Source organism: Neofelis nebulosa, chromosome 4 (genome assembly GCF_028018385.1).
Source record: "Neofelis nebulosa isolate mNeoNeb1 chromosome 4, mNeoNeb1.pri, whole genome shotgun sequence".
In the NCBI taxonomy this organism is placed as follows: Eukaryota; Metazoa; Chordata; class Mammalia; order Carnivora; family Felidae; genus Neofelis; species Neofelis nebulosa.
Window position 1 is genome coordinate 85004639 of NC_080785.1, and position 27251 is coordinate 85031889.

At 34.2% G+C, this 27251-nt stretch overlaps 1 protein-coding gene across 1 annotated transcript in view; it reads left to right on the plus strand.

The window, feature by feature from the left end:
• Nucleotides 1-1081: 1081 nt before the first annotated feature.
• The window catches only part of GNAT3 (G protein subunit alpha transducin 3), a 61944-nt gene continuing 35774 nt past the window's right edge, over nt 1082-27251 (plus strand). The window contains exons 1-2 of the mRNA XM_058725274.1: nt 1082-1687; nt 26524-26566. Coding sequence (XP_058581257.1) covers nt 1570-1687; nt 26524-26566 — 161 coding nt within the window. The 5' untranslated portion in view covers nt 1082-1569. The remainder of the gene's footprint in view (nt 1688-26523; nt 26567-27251) is intronic.

Below are 27251 nucleotides of genomic sequence, written 5' to 3' on the forward strand. Positions count from 1 at the left end.
ACCTTTCCACATCTTTATACTATCATAACACGGCTTTGGAGAGATGAAAGCCATGAGTTTTGACTATGCTTATGTACCTTCAGCCTGATATTTTATGTGAAAAACTAAACAAATGAGGAGTATGTATGTAATTTGGAAGCCTAAAATTTCCTTGTGTTATGAATATGCAAAACCCCACCTGTTCAAACTTTGCACAAGAACTCGAAAGAAGACTGGCGCTGACATGTTGATGGATTGACTGTCTTCTACCATTTCCTGGTTAGGGCACATTCACAAATCCCAAAGTATTCATGGAAAGATTTGCCTGCTGTCACAGGGGGCCAACTCTATTTATAATGTAGATAGATAGATAGATAGATAGATAGATACATAGATACATAGATAGATAGATATAGACATTGCTGTTAAAACCAATTAGCCAGTCTCTCTCTCTCTGTCTCTCTCTCTCTCTATACACACACACACACACACACACACACACACACACTACCTAACAAGTGCTTTATGCTTAATATAAATAAAAAGTTGTACAACATAATCTAATCTTTGTCCCCAACCTTGCAGATCTCAAGTGCATGACATCTAGTGGGGTAGTTAAAAGGCATGGAACATATTTAAATGTATTTACTGTTCTTACTTTTCAGGAAGAACCAAATTACCTACTGTTTCAAAGAACATTGTTTTTTATTTCCTTGGTACCAAATCAATAAAAGTCTTTCCAGCACAACAGCTGTTGCTTAATGGCCCCAAAGACTTAATGTGCTGCCTAAATTGAACACAGTTCAGTGTCTACACCAAGTGGGCCCTCAACTAATGTTGATGGATTGGTCTTCTCACAAGCAGTAAAAGCTCCTTTTATAGAGATGGATTCAATGAGGTTAAAGTCAATAATTTAAGAGCAACATGTGTTGAATTCTATGTGGCAATACAACAGTCTGTATAAATATAAGAACTACATTTAAAAAATTTAATTTAAATTAAAAAAAGTATGTCTTCTAGTTAATACTAGAAGATTCCCAACAATTTTGGGTGATAATCTAAGCATACAAGAGTATAAATTTGGATGATTCAGTATAAATATTTGGAGAGTGATATTGGAATGATTATCTAGAATTTGAAGACTCAAATATATGAAGATACATGCTTGTTGGTTAGTAATAATAACTTTAAATCACAGTAATAAATATTGCCTGTTAGTGAGAAACATCCACTTGAACTGTTCACACTGCACACTAACTTTAGTGTATAGATTTCGACCATGTTCTACATTATTATACACTATTCTTTAAGGAAGATGACCAAGTTTTTGAAGATGTGCCATAAGTGGTCATTTAATTTGAAAGCATAATGAATTTCCTCCTCTGGTTCCAGCTGTATAACCATAGCGATGTATGGGTTTACCCTTAGATCAGGTGATAGTTCATAAAGTATCTCCTTAGTCAAAGCAGAATCTCAGAGAGTGAGGGGATGGGCTGTTAGGAGCCTCAGCAGAGCACTCCTTCTGCAGCCTCTGTCCAAGCCAGAGCTGTGCTGTCCGTTTGAAAAAGTTTGGGCAAATAAACTACCCAAATGGGAAGCGGAATTAGTTCAGAGAGCAAGGAGTCAGCCAAAAGATCAAAAGAACTTGAGAAAAAGCTTCAAGAAGATGCGGAGCGAGATGCAAGAACTGTAAAGTTGCTGTTATTAGGTAATTTTTTTTCTTCTTTCTTTCAAAACCCTGATGTTTTCAATTATGCTATATTTACTTTCCTCAACTTTTAATTTTAGGTATATTACCACATGGGGGCTTTATTATGAATACATGTTCGGAAACTTAAATAGGCTTTAAATGTACTCTATAAATGTTTACTTTTTTCTTTAGGATTTACTTTTTTTTTTGGTTAAGCAGAGACAAATATTTCTGAGATAATTAAATTCTTCTTTGTCAATAATACAATTTACTATTAGCAAAATAAAACTCATATGAATTTATTATTTTATCATACCTTAATCATTTTCTGAATATCAGTTATTTAATATTGAAAACAATCTTTTAATTTTAAGTTATAAAGAGTTAGGTTATTTTGTTTGAACAGAAATATGTTGTTTGATATCAAATTTAACATGTTATTTAATTACTTTTGCTGTTAAAACCAATTAGTCTCAATTTATTTATACAGTTAATGGTAAGGTACTTTAAGTTATATTAATAGCATTGTTCAGGTTTCTTAATATTGGCTGTGATATTGTCTGTATATTTGTAAAATACTCCATTTAAAGCCTTTTAGGATATTTATATATTGATTCAGCTCAGGAATTATGTTCCTTCTATCTTTTTATCTTCTTAAAACTCAGAACAATGTTTTACCAGAACTATAAAGTAAATGTTGGATGAACTGAATGAAAATCTGTATGCTGCATATTTTTTTAGACAAAAAAATCTAACATGTAGTGGTCGCCACAAGATAAATATGTTTTTGAAATAAAAATAAATAAGACCTATATAAAGAAATCAAAACAAGAAATGTAATCAGTGTATTCCTCCTGCTTAAACACAAAAAGACTTCATTTTATTCAGAATTGTGTATCTTTCACACAAAATATCTTTATCTTAAGTGCCCCGTTACTGTGTCTCATTTGCTCCCAGTGGCAAGAGTGTCTCAGAAACCAAACGTGGGATTCCCAGCAATTGCTCCTCAAAGAAAAGAGAATGTTCTCTCCCCTTATGCACAAGTTCTGTGGCCACAACACTTGCGAGGAACCACTGAGGGGTTGGTAACTTACAAGGATGTTGGGGCCAGTTCTTATGAAAGCAGCAAATATACTTTCCCTCACACTGCAGAGCATTCTCTGAGGCTTTGATCAAGACTAAAAGTAATGTGGACATAGAAAAAGCAAATAAAGGTTGAGGGGGAAAGCCAAGTATTCCTACAAATGTATTCAGTGTCCCTCTTGTACTAAGAACAGTGGTATAAGACTAATGATAAAATATATTTAAAATCCCTATGTTTGAATAAAATTTCAAAAGAATAGACATATTCTCAATATGCCAATTAATTTTTTTGTCTATAAGAATATTTATTTATGTTTAATATGATTTATTGTCAAATTGGCTAACGTAAAGTGTGTAAAGTGTGCTCTTGGTTTTTGGGGTAGATTCCCGTGGTTCATCGCTTACATACAACACCCAGTGCTCATCCCAGGAAGTGCCCTCCTCAATGCCCATCACCCATTTTCCCTCCTCCCCCAACCCTCCATCAACCCTCAGTTTGTTCTCTGTATTTAAGAGTCTCATGGTTTGCCTCCCTCCCTCTCTGTTTGTAACTATTTTTTTCCCTCCCCTTCCCCCTATACTAATTAATTTTAGATTGAATTAGTTGGGTTAGATCAAGAAGAGAGGTTGACTCTCTTGAGGCATGAACACCATTTCATCTTCTACTTTCCCAAGACAATCATAACTTCATAAATTCAGTTCCAAAGTTACCATATACTATGTATGGATTTATTGGGTTCAAATGATATGTGCACTGAACTTCTTATTTACACAAGATGAATCAAATTTTCAAGGCTTCCTCTTCCACTTTACTCCAAACATTTAAGTTTTTTGTTTTTTGTTTTTTTGTTTTTTGTTTTTTCTGGACTCTGAGTTCTGCGTATGATCATTCAATTGTCAAGTTCAAAATAACAAAGTTTTGTAACAACTCTGCTTCAATTCTTATTTTTGACTTGAACTCAAATTCTCTAAACTATAATTTTTTATACAAAATATGCCTCATTAAGACATAAAAGTATTCAGTGGAACTAACCTAAACCTTCCTACCCTCCTACCCTCAAATCCCCTCATGAATGAAATCTGTTTAATTTCTCCCATCTTTGAAACAAGATTCCCATTCATCGAAGCAGTCCAAACAACAGCTTTTAAGTTTACCAATGAGTGTATATCATGTGGGACTAAACAGTTAAGCTTTGGTAATGATCAGATCCTGATCTAACCCAATTTTTGTAAAAAATACAAGTTGAAAAATATTTTTGACAGAATCTATGTGTTATACCGATCCTCTTATTATCCAATAAATTCTAGGTGCTTAAGGACATAACTTACCAAATTTAACATGTGCTGTTAAGTAGATGTACCATTTGGAATTACTGGACACAAGATTTCACTGAATTTAGAGCTATCTAATAGCTATTTTACAAATAAAGGATCACCTTGCAGACAGATTCCCTCTTTATTATGCCTTTCAGACATTTAGTAAAATTACAGAAGAGATGCCACATCTTTTTCCTTAGCAAAAACTAGGCTTCTAGAAAACAGTGGGGATGACTCAAACACTCATGGATGGCACACTTGAGAATTACTATCAGAATAATAATGTCATGTGCTTAAAAAAAAAAAAAATCAGCCTTTAAACAAGCCCCAGAAAGAGTACATTTTATTAAGAAGAACAAATTCTAACAAAGAATATGTTCTCTTGGAGAATTCCTTAATTTTTAGAGACAATTTACAAATGTTTGATTAAACTTCATTTCTATTCAAAAGAGGTACCTGCCATTTAATTGTAGAATCATTGTGGATTGTTCCCATTTTTTCTATGTCCCTCTCTTTATATTTTACATTAATTTCTTTTGTACTTTTTTAGATTTAGAGCTCAGTGGGAAGTATAAGGAAAATTGGCTTTGCTTTTTTTTTTTTTTTATATTTGAAACACTGTCACATTCATTCTACAATTTTCAGTTTTGATATTAAAATTAGCTTTTGGGGCGCCTGGGTGGCGCAGTCGGTTAAGCGTCCGACTTCAGCCAGGTCACGATCTCGCGGTCTGTGAGTTCGAGTCCGCGTCAGGCTCTGGGCTGATGGCTTGGAGCCTGGAGCCTGTTTCCGATTCTGTGTCTCCCTCTCTCTCTGCCCCTCCCCCGTTCATGCTCTGTCTCTCTCTGTCCCAAAAATAAATAAAAAACGTTGGAAAAAAAAATTAAAATTAGCTTTTAACCAGTGATTTTGCACTATCATGGACTATTCATTAGTTTTCTTTTAGATCTAACCTGCTTATTCTTTATTCTTCTATGTGCTGTGTTACAAACATCACATTAATTTTTTAATGGTGGTGTTGGGTTTTATTGTTTAAAATATTAATACAATCATCTGACTCTTAAAAACATAAACTTGAAAAGGGTCCAGAGATAAAAGAGTATCTATTTTAAATGTGCTTATGTTTACTTAGCTAATCAACATTTTCAAATTTTCCAAAAGGTCCCACTTATTCAACAAATGGATATTTCAGAAGGCGTGTCATTTTTCTAGTTTGACAGTGGAAGAATTATAATGCTGACACTGTCTAAAAGCTTGTTACAAAATAATTGGTAAAATAAAATCTGCATAGCAGAATTGGCTAAATCATCTAGCAGAAAGGAGAGAATATAATTCCAAATGAATAGAATGTGTTTTGCAGCCATTTGCGATAAAAAATTGATTTAATATTTTCATCATATGTTATGCTTTTTCCACATCTCTGAGTGACCTCAGGCTAGTCACATAACTTCAGAGAAATGGAGGGTGTCAAAATATTTTATAAAATTGTAAAAATCCAGACAAATGTGATTTTTGTTATGTAACAGATTTCCAAAGCTGAAATAAATTGAATGTCAATAAATGTATACAATTTTTCTTTCTTTTGGTTTCCTTTTATGTACGTTAAATCAAAGTTCTTATTTTTATTCTTTTTTTCAAGCAGGTCTTTATTTTTATTTAAGTATCTCTAAATATGAGAGGGAGAGTATGCAGGAAACTGGAGGTATTCCCAAGTCACTGGCTAGATTACAAATTCATCAAGTGTAAGAAATTCTATTCTGAATTTCCATTACACCAATAGAGTCAATGCCTGTCCATGGATGTGATCAGACAAACAGATCCCCTGGGATCATTACTTTAAGATCAACCAATAAATTTCTTTCTGATCACTAGTGATAAGTGAACAAGAGGTAGGACACATTCCTAAATCATGTTTTCAATTTTTGCTTATTCAAATTACAGCCATCCTTTCCTTGCTCTAATAATGTATTTTTGTCTCAAAATATTATAATTTATTTTATGTCTAAGTATATTCAATCTTGTGGACGCACAAATATTTTCAAGACAAATGTTTAAAATTATTTTTCAGTAGAGAGAAAATAGGTAGAAAAAGTCTATTTGGGGAGTTTCAAATTTTCTCCAAAATGCAGTGGACTGTTGGCACCATAACAATTTCAAAGGCAAGGCCTTTGTTGTATTTGTTTACAAAAATGGCAAATGGCAGTATCAAACAGCTTTGTGTAATGTCCATTCATCCAGCAGGCAAAGAGAACTTCCACAAATGTTTTGCATATATTTGTTTTAGGTTCATTTATCTACATAATCAGCAAATCTTATACATAGACTCAAGTTTCCCACATAAGAGATGCAAACCATTTATTAAGGCACTCTATATTAGTCAAATGATGGTTATTTGTTAATGAGATTAAATAATCTGAAAAGGACTCCTGTTAACTCTAATTTTGCAGAACCTCTCTAATAATATTGCAGAACAGTTTTATATTCACTTTTTTCATTCAAACTGAATTATTGATTCAAGAGCAAGCAATACTGTATCTTTAAAATCATTTATATAAGCACTATGAACAGCTAACAAAAAGTTATTAACCCCTGCATAATCTTTGAGAGAAAGGAAGGTCATGAACATCTGATGGGACAATGACCCCATGATACATTTCACATGCAATATACCTCCCGTTAAGATTTCAGACTCAAGCTCAGAATCCATCTGCTTATCTGTTTTCTCCAAGTACTAATGTCTAAATACATCAGTGTAGATCTGAACCTACAGAAATAGGATTCAAGGTGAAACTGAGGAAGAGACCCATCAAGACGTAAAAACACCCATTTTGTTTATTAGATCCCAATGCTTTAAAGCAGATTCCACAGCTTTCATTCCTGCCTCAGTATTTTACACTCAAATAGAATAAATTTGCTACTTAGAATTGTTTTTTTTTAAGATATCTGAAGATTTCCATCTCTGACCAGCATTCTATGTTCTATTGTATCTCATTCATTTAGACACTTGCTGAGTTAGTTGTTCGATTTCGTATACTTCCCTGCCCCCTTCAGTTAGAATCAGCCATTTTAGCTGTGTTCCTCTGACAATTCTGAAATACCCTGTCCCTTTAATCCTCTGCCTTAATTGACATTCACAACTTCAACTTCAGAAAATCCCTCAAAATTCCCCATTTACCATTGTCTAATACGCTGGAGTCAACCCTTAGGGTTTATCTAATCCTGACCCCCATGCATACTCCCAATTTTCGTCATTTCCACATGTAGAATAAAATGGTATCTCCTTTTCTGTTTCCTGGCTGACAAATTTCTATTTTGGACTTTAGCTGGGCCAACAATTATTCTACTTATTCTTAGTTTTTTCCTATAATCCTCCAAGGACATCTGTTTCTGGATTCCCATTATCACTTTGACCTAGAACTGTTCCCGGCTCCCCCACCTCACCTGAGATGAACACCCACATGCCAGTGATAGAACGTTGTCACCAAATCTCACTGAACTTTTTTGCTTTTCATTTTAAAGCTGGGGCGCCTGGGTGGCCCAGTTGGTTGAGCGACCTACTCTTTTTTTTTTTTTTTTTTTTTTTAATTTATTTATTTATTTATTTATTTATTTATTTATTTATTTATTTATTTATTTTTTAATATATGAAATTTACTGTCAAATTGGTTTCCATACAACACCCAGTGCTCATCCCAAAAGGTGCCCTCCTCAATACCCATCACCCACCCTGCCCTCCCTCCCACCCCCCATCAACCCTCAGTTTGTTCTCAGTTTTTAACAGTCTCTTATGCTTTGGCTCTCTCCCACTCTAACCTCTTTTTTTTTTTTTTTTCCCTTCCCCTCCCCCATGGGTTTCTGTTACGTTTCTCAGGATCCACATAAGAGTGAAACCATATGGTATCTGTCTTTCTCTGTATGGCTTATTTCACTTAGCATCACACTCTCCAGTTCCATCCACGTTGCTACAAAAGGCCATATTTCATTCTTTCTCATTGCCACGTAGTATTCCATTGTGTATATAAACCACAATTTCTTTATCCATTCATCAGTTGATGGACATTTAGGCTCTTTCCATAATTTGGCTATTGTTGAGAGTGCTGCTATAAACATTGGGGTACAAGTGCCCCTATGCATCAGTACTCCTGTATCCCTTGGATAAATTCCTAGCAGTGCTATTGCTGGGTCATAGGGTAGAGCGACCTACTCTTGATTTCAGCTAAGGTCATGATCTGATTGTTCATGAGTTGAACCCTGGCGTCTGGCGCTGCACTGACAGTGTGGAGCCTGCCTGAGGAAGGTCATGAACATCTGATGGGATAATGACCCCATGATACATTTCACATGCAATACACCTCCGTTAAGATTTCAGACTCAAGCTCAGAATCCATCTGCTTATCTGCTCTATCACTCTGCCCCTCCCTTGCTTCTTCTCTCTCTCTCTCCCTCTCTCCCTCTCAAAGCAAATAAATAAATAATTTAAAGCTAATTTTGGCCTCTGTGTGGTAAATTTTATCCTTTCCCATATCCTAAGAATTTTGCTTTATGATTTATTGTTTCTGTTCCGTTTTCAAAATTCTTCTCTTACTGCCTTCTTCCTCTTGACATATGTATTTCTATTAGCCTGAAAAACATTGAGTCCATAATCTCCCTGAATTTACCGTACATAAGTATATTAAAAAAAAATATTTTTATACTGGAGCACCTGGGTGGCTCAGTGGCATCTGCCTTCAGCTCAGATCATGATCTCACAGTTCCTGGGTTTGAGTCCTGCATTGGGCTCTCTGCTGTCAGCACAGAGCCTGCTCAGGGGCCTCAGTCTACCTCTCTCTCTGCCCCTCCCCCACACAAGTGCTCATGCACTCTCTCTCAAAAATAAACATTTAAAATATTAAAAAAGGTTTTTGTATTGAAGCGCTTCTCAAAGTAGTGTATGCTCTGGCTTCTATTTTCTTACACTCCATATTCTCTTCAGTTAATTATAATCTCATCTGTGTATCTTCCTCTTTACTAAAACATTATTTCCCAAAGAGCCCTGATAACCTCCAATTCTCAAAAGTCAGACCTCAGTCACTCTGCATCTCTCTTCTTTCTTCATCCTGTAACTTTGCAATACCCTCAAGTGTTTTATATCCCTTCCTTCCTCGCTTATTGAGGCTTGCTTCTTCTCCCCATTCTTTTCTTTTCTTTTTTTTTTTTTAATTTTTGAGACAGAGAGAGACAGAGCATGAATGGGGGAGGGTCAGAGAGAAAGGAAGACACAGAATCTGAAACAGGCTCCAGGCTCTGAGCTGTCAGCACAGAGCCCAAAGCGGGGCTTGAACTCAGGGACCGAGAGATCATGACCTGAGCTGAAGTTGGACGCTCAACGACTGAACCACCCAGGCGCCCCTTCCTCTCCCCATTCTTAAGTGCCTTCACTTATCAAGGTTTGTCTTGGGCCTTCGTGTTTTGCAATGTCTATTGTCTCTTTTTTTTTAATTTTTTTTTCAACGTTTTTTATTTATTTTTGGGACAGAGAGAGACAGAGCATGAACGGGGGAGGGGCAGAGAGAGAGGGAGACACAGAATCGGAAACAGGCTCCAGGCTCTGAGCCGTCAGCCCAGAGCCTGACGCGGGGCTCGAACTCAGAGACCGAGATTTTTTTTTTTTTTTAATTTTTTTTTCTATTTTTTTTTTTCTACTGTCTCTTAAGGACCTTGCTTATGAAATTAATTATCTCCTCTGGAAGAATGACATTAATATATTTCCTTTTGCCCATGTCTTGATCAATATTTGCAAATTTCTTTTATTTATCAGCAAACTGATTGCATCTTGGGAGACCTTAAAATTATTTTTCATGTTTATCTTGCTGCCTATTTATCCCCAGGCTTTGAATTTTATGAGGTTCCCCATTATATTCTTTCCCATTTTATCAACTCTATATTTCAATCTTCTTTAACTCCTTTGTGATCATTCTCTGCCCGTTGCCCTAAGGCAGTATTGTCACAAAGTTGAGTTTTATCTCTATCTCATAGAATGTGTCTCATATTTCTCTTGTTCAACTGTTTATTGTTTTCAATCTATAAAATCACCTCTATGAGATAGATATTTTCATTATATAGATAAGAAAATAAGAACTTAAGAAGGTAATTCAGTTTTTAAGATCACAAATTAGTTTACAAGAAAACAAAGCCTTTTATTCTTATCTGTGTCAGTTGTAAATTATCTGTGTTCTAAGATCTATGAAAACAAACAACATGTCAGGTTTTATTCTTCATTGAATTCCTTTGGCTTAGCATAGGAATGCATGCATGCATGCATGATGTGAGTATGGAAGAATGACAGAATCAGGATCTAAAATATTTCTGTATATTGTTCATAGTGTCTAAAACATAGACATATATTCGATATGTGAAAAAAAGCCACATCGTTCCATAAAGAGCTTGTTTCTTTAAGTCAATAGGAAGATACTGGTAGGTTTTCAGAATGTAAATGAGAATGATAAATACTTGGATTTTTTTTTTTTTTTTTTTGGTCAAAAACCATCCTGACTATACTATGAGACAAACATTTTATGAGAATGGTTGAGGTAGGTAGGCCAATATTAGTACTATGCAAATATTTGATGAGATTGTAAATTAAGGTGGAAATTACAAGTTTGGAAGTATGATTTGAGGGACATTAGGCAACAAGGTGAAGAGAACATGGTGGCTGACTGCATGTGGGTTTTAAGTGGGAGGAATGATTAAAGGTGGAATTGAATATAATGATCATTTTATTCATCACTATGGGAAATACAAGAAAAAAGATTAGATTGGAGAAGATATGAAAGGAGTAATAATTTAGGACATTCAAATGTATGATATTTGTAACACAATCAAGTGGAGATATTTATTAAATGAATATATGGGTCTGGAAATTAGGAGGGACAACTCAAGTGAGTACTAGAGATTTGATATATTCAGTCCTCTGTTTTCCTTTGCTCAATTATCAACTATGTATAAAATAACCATGTAATTAACTAAGGCCTTAAAAAAAACTCTGTTATACAAAAATGTGTGTGCATGCCTATTCCACAATTAATGAAAGTTTAGACAGTTTAGGCCTATTTGGGGAAAACTACATAATTCTGCATTTTAGTTTCTTCCTTTTTTAGCCTAAAATGTATATTAATAAGAAAGATGAAATACTTTTTAAATACTTCTCAAAACCTAAGAAGGCTCATGTAATCTTTTAAATATTATGTTTTAAAACAAGTATAAAGTTGGAAATATTTAAATAAAATTTCATTAGAAAAGATAGTACATAGCCACAATATTTCTCACAAGTGAAAATGCTCAGTTTGCCTGCTAAGGTATTTAGGAATTTTATGGATTTGTGATGCTTATTAGTATTCTATCACAGAAATAGTTTTTCAGACACACTAATAGTCATAGAAATATATCTGACACCATATGCTTACTGACGTGATACACCAAAAAAACCCAGTATTGTTTATGCTAAAACATTAACATTGAATATAATCAGATAAATACAGAATATTGAACTATATAAGAAATTATCCTGGACTTTAGAAAAATGCCAGTATCATGAAAGCAAAATAGAAGCAATATAAAAATGGAAATGTTCTAAATTAAAAGAATTTAAATGGCATAATAACCAAAGGCAACATGTAAACTTTGGATCTGGGAGCCAAGAAATATATGGTATGAAAACATTTTTTGGAACAATCAGATAAACTTGAATATAGAGTGTATATTAAATAACACTTTGGATTAATATAAATTTTGTCAAGCATGAAACTAGTATTGTGATTTTATAGAAAACAATGATCTTATTCTTATAACATGCATTCTGAAGTATTTATGGGTGAGGTGTCTGCTTTCAAAAGGTTCAGCAAAACAAAGGATATTATATACATCTGAATGCATATAATATATATATTTCATATCTAAATATAATTTTATATATATAAAACATTATTTCCTATACATTCACACATATATATACATACACATACACATACACAAAAGAAAGGAAACATGACAAAACGTTAATAATTGCTAAAGGTGAAGGGTATAAAAGATAGGTTTTCAGGGGAGTATATGGAAGATGGTAGAGTAGGAGGGTGTTCAGTCCCCCTTGCCCCTTGGACACACTGAGATAATAGCTATATGTATACAACAAATTCTGACAATGAGCTGAAGACTGGCAGAACAGACCTTCCACAGTTATTTGTAGAAGGGAGTCCACATCGAAAAGGGCAGGAGGGATAGAGACACAGTTATGAACAAAACCCCCAGCAAGACTAACCACAAACAGGAGGGATGCCAAAAGCACAGTAAAGCAAGAGGGTTAATTCTATACCAGGCACCCCAGACACTGGGGACCTGCACTGGAAGGACAAGTTTCTGGAAGGTCTGACTTTGAAAAACAGTGGGGCTTCAATTTGAGAGGTTTTACAATCAGCAGGGTTTAACTCCAGTTACTTTAAAAATCAGTGGCCTTAACTCCAGGAGAGGCACGAAGGCAATAGGAAACTAAGCCCCCCACCACATCTTGCAATCTGCCACAGCAGAGATCAGCCCCACTCCAAACTGATTCCTGTCTTGGGGAGAAGGGAAGGTAATTTCATGCACCAGAGCACCCACAGTTCCTGCATCTAAGCTTCTTAACTTGCTGAATAGGGAGCAGACCCTGGCATTGAGTGTGTCTGCACCCAATGCATTATAGCTGGGCTGGGCAGAAAACAAGTGCAACTCAGTGACAACAGTAGGACACATGAAGCCACACAAGAGACAACCCTAGAGCACCTGGTTCTAGTGACCAGGGGACCACTGCAATACAGGGTACCACATGACCTCTTGTATACAAGGCCACTATTTTGAAGAGATGTAGCTGACCTTCTTAATGCATAGAAACAAAGAGTTAGACAAAAGTAGGAGACAGAGGAATATGTCTCAAATGAAATATTAAGACAAAAATGACAGAAAAAAGCTAAATGAAACAAAGATAAACAATATGTCTGATAGAGAATTCAAAGTAATTGTAATAAAGATACTGGACTTTAAAAGAGTGAATGAACTCAGTGAGAACTTTCACAAAGATAAAGGATAAAAAAGAACCAGTCAGAGATGATGTATACAACAGCTGAAATATATATATATATATATATATATATATATATATATATATATATATATATATATATATCTCAGAGGGAATAAATAGCATATTGGAGGATATAGAAGAACAAATCAGCAATCTGGAAGAGGGTAATGGAAAGCAACCAAGCTGAAGAGCAAAAAGAAAAAAGAGTAAAAAATGAACATTGGTTAAGGGAACTCAGTGACATCATCAAAAGTAATAACATCTGGGGAAAAAACAGACATCCAGGTCCAGGAAGCACAGAAAATCCCTAACAAGATTAACTCAAGGAGGTCCACACCAAGACGCATAATAATTAAAATAGCAAAAAGTAATGATAAAAAGAGAATTTTAAAAGCAGCTAAAGAAAACTGTTATATACAAGGGAAACCCCATGAAGGTGATTAGCTGATTTTTCAGTAGAAACATAGGAGACCAGAAGGGAGTCCATGATATAGTTAAAGTACTAAAAGGTAAAAACCTTCAACCAAGGATACTATACCCAGCAAAGTTATCATTTAGAAGAGAAGGAGAGATGAAGAGTTTTCCAGACCAAAAAAAAAAAAAAAAAGTTAGAGTTGTTCATCACCACTAAATCAGCCTTACAAATAATGTTAAAGGAAATTATTTGAGTGAAAAGAAAAGGCCATTATTAGAAGAAAATTATGAAAGGAAAATATTTTACAGGTAAAAGTAAACATATACTAAAGGCAGTGGATTAATCACTAATAAAGCCAGTGTGAAGGTTAAAACACAAAAGCAGTAAAATCTATTATGTCTACAAAACTTACTCAAGGGATATAGAAAATAAAAGATAAAATATGACGATATATACATATATATGCATATATATATATATATATATATGACATCAAAGGGGGAGTAAATATTTTGTGTTTTTGGAATATGTTTGAACTTAATGACCAGTAACTTAATATAGACTACTCTACATGTAAGATATTATATATGAACCTACACGTAATCACAAATCAAGAACATAGATACACAAAAAATAAAGAAAAAAGAATTCAAACATAACATTAAAGAAAGCCATAAAATAACTTGAGAAGAGGGTAAGAGAAGAAGAAAGGAACAGAGAAAAACTACAAAAACAACCATAAAGCCATTGACAAAATGGCCATAAATACATACCTTACCAATAATTACTTTAAATGTAAGTGGACTAAATGCTACAATCAAAAGAAAAGCATGACTGAATGGATTAACAAACAAAAACAAAAACAAGACCTATCTATATACTTCCCATAAGAGACTCATTTCAGACCTACAGACACAGAGACTGAAAATAAAGTGATACATAATGCAAATGGAAGTGAAAATAAAAAGCCAGGGTCGCAATATTTATATCAGAAAAAAATAGACTTTAAAACAAAGACTATAGCAAAAGACAAAGACAGAAACTACATAATGATAAAGGAATAAACCCAACAAAAGATACAATATATTAAATATCTATACACCCAACACAGAGGCACCTAACTGCAAAGCAAGTATTAACAGATATAAAAGGAGAAGTTGACGGTAATACAATAGTAGAGGACATTAACAGCACTTTACATAAACGGATAGAACATTTAGACAGAAAATAAAAAAGGAAAAAGTGGCTTTGAATGACACATTAAACCAGATAGATGTAACAGATATATACAGATCATTATATCAAAAAACTCCAGCAGAATATACATTATTTTTTTTTTTTTTAATTTTTTTTTTTTTAATGTTTTTTATTTTTATTTTTGGGACAGAGAGAGACAGAGCATGAACGGGGGAGGGGCAGAGAGAGAGGGAGACACAGAATCGGAAACAGGCTCCAGGCTCCGAGCCATCAGCCCAGAGCCTGACGCGGGGCTCGAACTCACGGACCGCAAGATCGTGACCTGGCTGAAGTCGGACGCTTAACCGACTGCGCCACCCAGGCGCCCCAGAATATACATTATTTTCAAATGCATGTAGAACATTTTCCATGATAGATCAATCACATATTAGGTACAAAACAACTATCAATAAATTTGAGAAGACTAAAACCATATCAAGCATCTCTTTTTTGGGTTTTTTTCCCCCACAATGGCATGAAACTAGAAATAAATTACAAGATAAAAGATCTGGTAAAAACAAATGGAAATTTAAAAAAATACATGAAAATGAATGAAAATGGAAACACAATGACCTCAAATCTTTGGGGCACAGTAAAAACTTTTCTGAGAGGGAAGTGTATAGTGATACAGGCCTACCTCAAGAAACAAGTAAAATATCAAATAAAACCATCGAAACTTACGTCTAAAGGAGCTAGGAAAAGAACAAACAAAACCCAAAGCTAATACAAGAAAGAAGATAATAAAGATTAGAGAAGAAATAAGTGAAATAGACATACATACACACACACAAAGAAAAAACAATGGAAAAGATTAATGAAACCAAGAACTGGTTCTTTGAGAAGATAAACAAAATTAATAAAACTTTAGCCAGATTCTTCAGGAAAAAAAGTGGTAACTCAAACAAAATCAGAAAAGAAGGAAGAGAAATAACCAACACCAAAGAAATGCAAGAAATTATGAAAAAATATCATTTAAAATATTAAAACAAATAGAAGGACCACTAAAACTAGATAACTTCATAGAGCTTATAATCTTCCAAAACTGAATCAGGAAGAAATAAAAATTTGAAGAGACCAATTACTATTAATGAAATTGAATCAGTAAACCAAACTCCCAGCAAACAAAATTCTGGGACCAGACACCTTCAAAAGTAAATTATACCAAATATTTAAAGAGTTAATAACTATTCTTCTCAAACTAATAGAAGAGGAAGGAAATAGAAGAGGAAGGAAAACTTCCAAATACATTCTGTGAGGCCAGCGTAACCTGCTGCCAAAACCAGACACCATACACACATACACACAAAACCACCCCCAACACACACACACACACACACACACACACACACACACACACAAAACCACTACAAGCCAGTATCTCCAATGAACATAAATGCAAAAATCCTCAAAAAATATGAACCTGAATTTGACAATATATTAAAAAAATCATTCATCACAATCAAGTAGAATTTATTCCAGTGATGCAAGGGTGGTTCAATATTCACAAATCAATCAATATGATACATCACATTAATAAAGGAAAGGATAAAAAGTTAATGACAATCTGAAAAAGCTTTTGGCAAAATACCACATCCATCCATGATAAGAGTTTTCAACAAAGTGGAATTAAAGGGAACATACCTCAACATAATAAAGGCCATATATGAAAAACTAATAGCTAACATTATACTCAAGAGTGAATAACTAAAAACTTTTCCTTTAAAACCAAGAACAAGACAAAGATGTCCACTTTCACTACTTTTATTCAACACAGCACTGGAAGTTTTGGCTATAGCAATCAGAAAAAAAAAAAGAAAAGACATCCAAATTGTGAATGATGAAGTAAAACTCACTATTTGCAGATGACATGTTACTGTATGTAGAAAACCCCAAAGGCTTCACCAAAAAATTACAACTGATAAATGAATTTAGTAAATAGCAGCATACAAAATTAATATACAAAAATCAGTTGCATTTTTATACACTAATAACGAAGTAGCAGAAAAAGAACGTAAGAAAACAATCCCATTTATAATTTCATCAAAAAGAATAAAATACCTACAAATAAATTCCACCAAGGAGGGGAAAGATCTATATTCCCCTCCTTGGGGAGGGGAAACTATACAATTTTGATGAAAGAAATTGGAGACAACACAACCAATGGAAAGGTGTACCATGCTCATGCATTGGAATAATTAATGCCATTTAAATGCCCGTACTACCCAAAGCAACCTACAGATTTAGTGCAATTCCTATCAAAATACAATAGTATTTTTCACAGAACAAGAACATATTATCCCCAAGTTTGTATGAAATCACAAAGACTCAGAATAGGGAAAGCAATCTTGAGAAAGAACAAAGCTGGAGGTATGATCCCAGATTTTATGATATACTATTGAGCTTTAGTAGTCAAAACAGTGTGGTACTGGCACAAAAACAGACACATAGATCAATGGAACAGGATAGAAAGCCAAGAAATAAACCCACATCTATATGATCAATTAATCAGGACCAGAGAGGCAAGAATATACAATGGGGAAATTATTCTTTTTTTAAAGAAATTTTCTTTTTTTAGAATATTTATTTATTTGAGAGAGAGAGAGAGAGAGAGCGAGCACGCACATGCACACACAGGTGAGGGGCAGAGAAAGAGTGAGACAGAGGATCTCCATGTTATCAATGCAGAGCCTGATGCGGGGCTTGAACCCACAAACTGTGAGATCATGACCTGAGCTGAAGTTGGATGTTTAACAGACTGAGCCACTCAGGTGTCCCAAGACAGCTTTTTTAATAAATGGTGCTGGGAAAACCAGAACGCTACATACAAAAGAATGAAATCAGACCACTTTCTTACACCATACACAAAAATAAACTCAAAATGGATGAAAGACCTAACCTAATTGTAAGACCTGAAATCATAAAACTCCTAAAGAAACATAGGCAGTAATCTCTTGGCCTTTACTTTTAGCAATTTATTTATGGAGATGTCTCCTCAGGCAAGGGAAACAAAAGCAAAAATGAACTATTGGGACTATACCAAAATAAAATAAAAATCGCACAGCAAAGGAAATAATCAACAAAACAAAAAGGCAATGTATTGAGTGAGAGTAAATATTTGCAGATGTTATCTCTAATAAGAGGTTAATATCCAAAATGTATAAAGACCTTATATAACTCAACACCAAATCTTCTTCTTCTTCTTCATCATCATCATCATCATCATCATCATCCAATTAAAAAATGGACAGAGAACCTGAGTAGACATTTTTCCAAAGAAGTGTACAGATGGCCGACACATGAAAAGATGCTCAACATCACTAATCATCAGGGAGATACAAATCAAAACCATGGTGACATATCACCTCACACAAGTCAGAATGGTTAGTATGAAAAAGACAAGAAATAAGTGTTGGTGAGGATGTAGAGAAGGGAACACACATGCACTGTTGGTAAGAATGTAAACTGGTGCAGCCACTGTGGAAGACAGCAAGGAGCTTCTTCAAAAAATTAAAAATACACCATGAACCAACAGCTCAAGGACCTGGATGAGAACAGGGATGCCAAGATGAACTTCAGCAAATTTATTGTGTTTGTGACCACCCGCACAGCAGCCTGCCGCAAGTACTCCAGTGATGCTCTGCAGACCCAGATCTCTGGAGGGGGCTCAGGTGGGCTCGAGGAGTCAGCTGCTGACTTCCCGAAACCTGTGTGTGATCGCTTCCCTGGGCTGGGTCTGCTGATGACCCTCTGATTAGTAAAATGTTTATGAAATACAAAAACAAACAAAACAAAAACAAAACAACAACAAAAACTGTATGATCCAGTCATTTCACCACAGGATATTTACCCAAAGAAAATGAAAACAGTAATTTAAAAAGACATATGCACCCCTGTATATATTGCAGCGTTATTTACAATAGGAAATATATGGAATAACCCCAAGTGTCTATCAGTAGATAAATGGATAAAGAAGGTATGGTGTATATATTGGAATATTAATCAGCCACAAAAAAGAATGAAATCTTGCCATGTGCAACATGAGTGGACCCAGAGGTATCGTGCTAAGTAAAACAAGTCAGATAGAGAAAGATGTATACCATATGATTTCACTTATATGTGAAATTGAAAAAACAAAAAAAATGAACAAACAAAAACTAAACAGACTCTTAAATACAGAGAATTGGGGTTGTCAGAGGAGCAGCAGTTTGGGAGGAGATGAAGAGGATAACAAACTTCCAATTATAAAATAAATAAGTCACAGAGATGAAAAGTACAGCATAGGGAATATAGTCAGTACTATTGTAAAATAACATTGTATGGTGACAGATGGTTACTATATCTATTTTGGTGAGCATTTATTATATATTCAATATATACAATTGACGAATGTATAGAATTGTTGAATCAATATATCGTATACCTGGAACTAATATAACATTGTATGTTAATTATGCTTTAATTTAAAAACTAAAATATGGACTCCTAATGTACTATTTTCTCAAACTTCCGCAGGTTTCAAGATTATTAGAATAAGATATTCAGGAAAAGCAAGTGTACATTGAGATATTATTTATTATCTGTACAAATTTATCTGCAAATTCAATATGACTTTACAAGTAGATCGTACCAATTATCTCATGAACAAATCATTTTAAAATTATATAAACCTTCTTTAGGAAATACCTCTTAATGCATTATTTGATAACCTTGACAACAAAACTTAACAAAGACTGTGACAGGCCAATCCTCCTCCTCACAAACATAAATATGAGATCCGAAGCCAATATTAGCAAGCTGATTCTAATAATGTGTAAAATATTTTTTAAGTGTATGTGAGTGTGTGTATGTGGGGGGAACTTATCCCAGGAATTCATGGTTAAAATAGTGTTAGGACATTAATTCCTATTATCCACTACATTATCACATTAACAGAAAAAATCATTTTAATTCTGTTAGGAGCTGAAGCAAAAATAAATAATAAACTTCTTTCATCTATTCCTGACAAAACCTCTTATCAAACAAAGTATAAAGGCAATTCCCTTAACCAGATAAACAGCATGTACAACAACCTTCAGAGGTTGTGATAGCTAACTACTGTTGACCACAAATAGTGAACAAGGACTTAAGATGCTTCATGGACTTGACAGTTTCCTGCCCCTGCCCCTTTCCTATTCAATGCTCTTACCAGGGATTTGGGTGAAGGTGGATAAGCAGCATTCAGGGTTTGGCAGGAAATAGTGACAAACAATGTCAAAATGGCAACTGACTTCCACTAGCAGAAACAATTGGTCCAAATGAGCAAAATGGAATTTAAAAGATATCTTCGACTAATGTTAAAAACAAAAAACAAAACAAAACAAAACAAAACAAAAAAACACCAGCAAAGTATGTGAAGGAATCTGTTTGCTAAGAGGTGACATGGAAAAAAAAAAAAAAAAAAGAACACATAGAAAAACATTAACTACTACAAACTCAATATAGGTAAATAATATGATAAAAGTACAAAGAAAAAAAGAAGAAAGCAAATGATTCATGGTCCATATTAAGTGTTCTATTTAAAAACAAGTACCAAGAGCAAGGCCAGCCTAGGTTGCATTCCCATCCTACCACATCAGAATATCAGTGTTGTTGATAAATCTCCTGATATCTATGGCCCCATTTTAAGTACCAGTGTGTCAGGACTCTGGCTTTCAAGTGGGGTATAGCTACCCGTGTAAGGGGTCTAAACATCATGCTCCACAAGAAAGGACTGAAGGAATATAATAAACTTCAAAATTCTCTTAGAAAAGAGATAGAGCATGCTTCAATTAAGAGAAAATGTTGAGAACTCACTGTATGTTAGAGTACACCCTAGGTATTTCATATCTGTAATTTAACCTACCCAAACCCTAAGAGGGAAGTATTAATAGCCCCATTCTATGAAAGAAAAAACTGACGCTGATTAAATTTGATCAAGATACCCAAAGTCTGAAACAACCGCAAGCCCACATTTGTTTAATTATAAAATGTGACTATGCTTATTACATTTTCCCACCCTCAGTCTAGATTATTTGAAGGGTTTTCCTGTGAAAGAGAGAGATGATTTTGTTGGTGCTCTATAATGGAAGAGGGAAAGTGAGGGCAGTGAAATTAAGTTGGTTCAAAAGGGCTAACCTAAATGTCTTCCATGCCTACAGTCTATAAATGAATGATGAGCAGACACTGCATTCCAGTATCTATGAAAAGTACACTGCTTTAATGTTAATTTAAAATGAGGGAGTTTAAAATAATTTATGTGAAATAATTTTGATATTGACATTACCAGTACATATTTAAAAAGAAAGCAACACTAAGGCATTAATACGAGTGTCAGAGGACACAGTTTCTCTGTTTTAAGGTAGATGTGGAACTTTAGATGAGTATCATAATTTCTACTCATTCATAAAAGAGATGTGCATAGTTGGTTGATTTGTAAGGTTTGATTCCACTGTACAATTATGTGATTTTTAAAACTACCCATAAAAAATCTTATGCATGACCATAAGTTGAAGTGTTTATTCTCGTTTTGCCTCTTTTAACAAGTTGTACAAATGAACAAGCAAGCCTGGAATGTGTTCAGCTGAAGTTCAGTTACAAGTATAGATACTGTGTAGCTTTAATTTTTTTTTAATATTTGCAAATAAAAATGTGGAATAAAATCTCTAATTCTTAATAATTTGAGTGTCAAAATATGAAGCATAAACCTAAATATTTAATTATTTGAGACATTATCTACTCCCAAGAAGTAAAATTCCCTCTGTACCCCTTGACCCAGAAAATAATTTTAGTGATGAGCAGTTTGGAAGGAAGAGATTATTTCAGGACGCTCTATGTGAACATGCCGTTTTGATGCTATATTTAACTCTGTAACATGATCTAATCGTACAAGAATGGAATGGCTATTGTGAACTAACGCCCAGAATCATTGTGAGAATGGGATTTGATAACTTCTTTCTGAAATGACTTTATAATAGAGTTTCAAAAAATAAGATTTTAGAGAGATTGACTTCTCTTCAGGAATTTTCCTGTTAATGCTGTAGCTAACTATCCTGAACCTTCTCATAGAAGACCAAAGTCACTACATAGAGCAAGGAATGATCCAGATACCTTTTGTAAAGTCTTCCAAAGAAAATACTATTTCATTTGAAGTTTCATAAAAAACTACGTACTATGTTTTTTAATGTGATTATTCTGCTTACCTAAGAAAGGTCATGAATGACCAGCTAAACTATAAAGAATATATAATAAGGTACACTATAGCCTCAGAAATAATTTTGGAAACTGGCAGGTCATAGTGTTATCAGTATGATTACTAATTAAATTAATAGAGGTGAGTTTTCTTTCTCAACAGACTCAGATTTTCTCTGAAGTTTTTCCCCCCAGTATCTCCATTCTGATTGAACAAAATACAACACTAAATACACCTGCATGAACAAGCAATGGAGTTTCTGTTGGGCCCATTGGCTTTGCTCCCATGTCCCTGTAAGTCTATATTTTTTCCATATAACAACAACAACAAAATGTGTATATACATACATATATATACACACACACACACAAACACACACACACATATATATACATATATATGTATATATATATGTTTATATACGTTTTCCATATATATATGTGTGTATTATATATAATATTTGGAAAAGTGAGATATTCTCCAAATCTGTGACCTGTGTACGAAGATACTATAATTTCTACTGTCCACAACTACTATTAGAGAGTTTAAAACAAAAACTACCGAGAATAGATTTTTTTTGGGGGGGGGTTTCCATCGAGGCATTTTATTTGCATGAATGTATTACATCCCTAGAAAAAGAAACCTTGGATTTTCCCTCCTGTGTGTTTTTTTTGTCTTGCTTCTTCATGGTCTGTAATGCCAGCTGTGGTTGTCAGAACAATAAAGCAAACTAGTGGGATAGGGGCAGATTATTCTGCCATTTTTCTAAATCTTTGCATTGTACATCCAATATCGGGCTGCCAATAACACTTTTATAATCTTGCTTGATAATTTTTTTTTCAAAATGATTCACAGCCTGGAATGAAATAGCAAATTTTCTGAAGCCAGCGAACCAAGATAGTATACAAAGCTCATTGATTTGTTCTTACAGCTCTTGCAAACAACGCCCAGCCATGCAAAATAATATAGCCAGTTGTCTTCTGAAAATTGGTGAGGTGATATTTCAATGTGATTTTTATTTTATCTTCAAAGGTTTTACTCTTGGACATAGCAATCTCTATTCAATGAGATGGCTATGCCCCATCTGTCAGTTCATGTTTGATTAGATTTTTAAAAGTGTATGAAGAACGATTAGCCAATTGCTGTGGTTGATTTTGCATTTGTCAAATTTTACACTGTGTGGTGTAGACCACACTTGCATAAAACCACACAAAGAAGTATGCTGGAGGCTTACCCAAGAGGAGGAATCCATACATCACCACGAGGCAATGAAATTTTATTTCCTGTAGCTTTTCCTCTAGATATCCTTGGTATATAAGGTAGGCAGGTATTTCAGAGAACTACAGAAACTAGATACATTGAGATAGGCCTGAGATAAAACAAATTTGCTGTCAAGTAGAATTAAACCTGGGTGTAGTGATATCTGTTTATCACAGCTTAAGAAAACAGTGCCAGTCAGGCAGAAATGTTTCAATGTGAAAAATATAATATACAACAGAGAGGGCAAAATTTTGAAATATGAGTTTAAAGAATCCATTTGTTGCATGGAGAGTCTACTATTAGGCACTGTTCTAGGTGTTTCAGATACATCAGTGAACAAAACAAAGACCTCTGCCCTTGTGCAGTTTGCCTCTCAGTGTTGGAAGACAGAAAAGAAAAATTTAAAACAGCATGTGAATAATTTGTAAATCTGTAGAATAAGGTAAGTGCTAGGAAAATGTGAAGTAGGGAAAGAAGAATAAAGTGGGTGACATTAAAGTTGAAATTTTAAACAGAGTAGTCAGGGTCTTCTGGTTCAATATGTATTTTGATATAAATTTAAATATAATTCTGAGATTCAGGGTTACCAAAAGCCATATTCCTTTTGCTTATATAAAAACAAAGGTAAGACAAGGCAGTTGGCTACCATGCTGGCAAGAGACATAGGTCTATGAGTTTTCCTGATTTTGGATTTTTCCTGGGACATTTTAAAACTGCCTTAGCTGTGCTACTTTGAAATCTGTCCAAAATTAACAGGCACACTGAGACTTCGAACATGTTTTGTGACCCAATTTCTGGAGCTGCAGGGATATACCAAGTCCTTTGCCTCTCTTAGATATACAGAAATTAGGAAGATAAAGCTAAAAATCTACTCTTGGTATTTTAATTGAGGTCTTTGATCAATACCATATTTCAATGTCATATATCTTTGGATAAGGGTTAGTTGTAACCTGAGGATATATTCTAAAAGATATGATTTCATATCAATTATAAAATACTTAATTTCCCAATACTTTCAAGATTTGTTGGTGATTGTATCTAAAAATTTTATGAACAACTCTGCATTATCAGGCTTTACCAACTCTTGCTTACTCCGCTTTTCTCCTGTCTATGAAGTCAGAACATACAAAGTTTAAGTAGTTGCCTGATTTGCTGCTTCCCCACCTCGTCCTTCACATGTCCAGGACTCATAGATAAATACACTAAAAAGTGTGTTTTTATACTCCATTTTATACTCTATACAATATGTTCTACATATGGTAGTAATTTTTTTTTTTTTGAGAGAGAGAGAGAGAGAATGCATGCACGTGAGCGAGGGAAAGGCAGAAAGAGAGGGAGAGAGAGAATCCCAAGCAGGCTCTGTGCTGTCACTGCAGAGCCCGACATGGGGCTTGATCCCATGAACCATGAGATAATGACCAGAGCTAAAATCAAGAGTCAGATGCTTAACCGACGGAGCCACCCAGGCACTGCTATATTGTAGTAATTTTAACCAAATTTTCTCATCATTTTCACTCTCAAGAGTCATATCCGTTTTAGAATCTAAACATGGTAGTCATCCTTTCATTATCCATCATTATAATACACACTCTTATTTGAATACTCCTGAGTCCCATTGCATTTATCCTGTTTAAAATATAACTATATATATCATATAATAACCATATATATGTAATATCCTACTTGATAAAACACCCATATATTAATGATATCATGGTGCTATTAGATCTTAAAAATTTTTGATCAAGTCCAATTTATCCATTTTTGACTTTTTGTTGTTTGGGATTTTTTTTAAACTTATGTAAGAACATTTTGGCTACTTCAAGTTTGCAAAGATTTCTCATCTACGTATTGCCCCAGAACTTTTATAGTTTTAGTATATACACAAACACATATATGTTTATGAATCAATTCAAATTAATTTTTGCTTCGTTGTCATATAAGAATCAGTGTTCTTTTCCAACATGAACATCCAGTTGCTTCAGCATCACTTATTTAATACATGTAGGGTATCTTCACACTGTTCTCTTTACAAAACACTGCAAAATTTCTTACATCCTTGGATTCTTAAGTACAAGCTATATGCTTTATTTTGCATTGTAGTTTGCAAATAATTTCATGCTTAATTATACTCTTCTGATAATCTTGGGAGGTCAGTATTCTCAGTTTGTAAATAAGGAAATTAAGGGGCTAAAGAAATTACCAAAGATATCTCACCCATACTCAAACACACAAGTGCACACATGTGCATGCACACACACAGAGACGGAGCCAATCCCACAAACTTAGGTCACTTCATGTCAGTACTTCTTGAGTTTCATTTCCCAAGTAAATACCCATTAATGGCAAGGCAGACTCAAGAAATATACTCAAAAGGCCTTGAGACATAGCTGGAAACAATCACAGATTTTTTTCATCAAAGGTTCATGTTTTATATTTTAAAAATTATGTGAATTTTATATCCCTCTATATTATCTTTGCTGAACATACCAAAATAAACTTGCATATTGTATATCATTAACTAAAACAAATGTTCCAGATAAATCCAACTGGCTCTCTATATTATTGCCACTCCCTGCTCCTTTCCCTGGAACATGAAACCCATTTTCGGATATTCCCACATCATTGTTATCTGTAGTCTCTTTCGGTTTGCTTAGTGTTGTTAGTGTTATTAACTTACTTTATTTAAAGAGAAAACACCTGTGCACCAAGGTAAACATAATGATAAAGATAAGAGCCCATTCTTCAATTAGAATAGCTTCAAACAGTTCTGGAAATAAAAGACTATTGTCTCATGTTCTTTTTTTACTGCCACTTAATCAAATAGGATATATGAGGCAATATGGAGTGTATATCTAGAGATACATAGTTGATCTAGAGACTATCAAGTTGGGACCACTTTCCTTGGGGTGCAAACCCAGGAGATATGGACTTTCCAAACTATGTTCAAACTCAATAATATTTTTTTTTCTGAAAGTATACATTTCTTGTTTCAGAAGATACCCTTTATCTTGGAGCCAGACCTATATCTGGATTAACAACTATATAGAGGGATTTTATTTTCATCAGCTATCCTAGAAAGTAGGCAGCTAATGCCTTTCAAGACGTGACAGAGATGATTGTCCTTCTTTATATAGGAGAGTTGTCTGTTAAAGATTTACTCATCAGAAAATGATAATCACAGGTTTTATTATCTATATAGATTTGGGGTAGCAATTGATAACACTCCCACCTTTCTGTTTCAGGAGCAGGAGAATCTGGAAAAAGTACAATTGTTAAACAAATGAAGTAGGTACACACTATTTTAAATGTTTGATATTTGATGTCTGTCTGTGTAGTTGACCAGTCTTAAAAGAAATATTTTTCATTGATTGAAAAATATTGAAATCAGATTGAAATCTGATTGATGGTCCATATATCCAGGTAGCAGCGGAGCAGTCATGATTCCTGTGAAAATTTCCCTCCAACCCTTTACCAGAGAGCATAACTGATGAGTAATATTGTCATTTCCATTTTTTTTTTAATTTTGCCTCTCAACAAGATGCCTACTAGAAGCAGTTATGTTTTAAATATATTAATCTGGGTATAATCTAGGGTTTCAATATGGTGGGCATAAGCCATAAACATTTCAAAATATGTCAAAGATTCATTTGAATTTAGGAGGGAATTATAATTTCAACCCAATTGGCATTTAACCTACCTGGGAATAAAATGTTTATGTAAAGTTATTACTATCATGGATTTCATTTTTTTTTCTTGCATTTTTCTTTCCTCTTTATAATGAAATAAGTAGGCATGAATTTCTTGATGAGACAACAAATATAAAGGTTCTAAAATCCAAGAATATAATGTCTGAACAAGTAAAATTTCAACTGATAAGTGGAGATGATTATGTAATATCTCATGACTGTCACTGCTGGAGAATTCTAAAGGACAACTATTGCTATAGGAGAAAATGATCATTTTTTTTAGC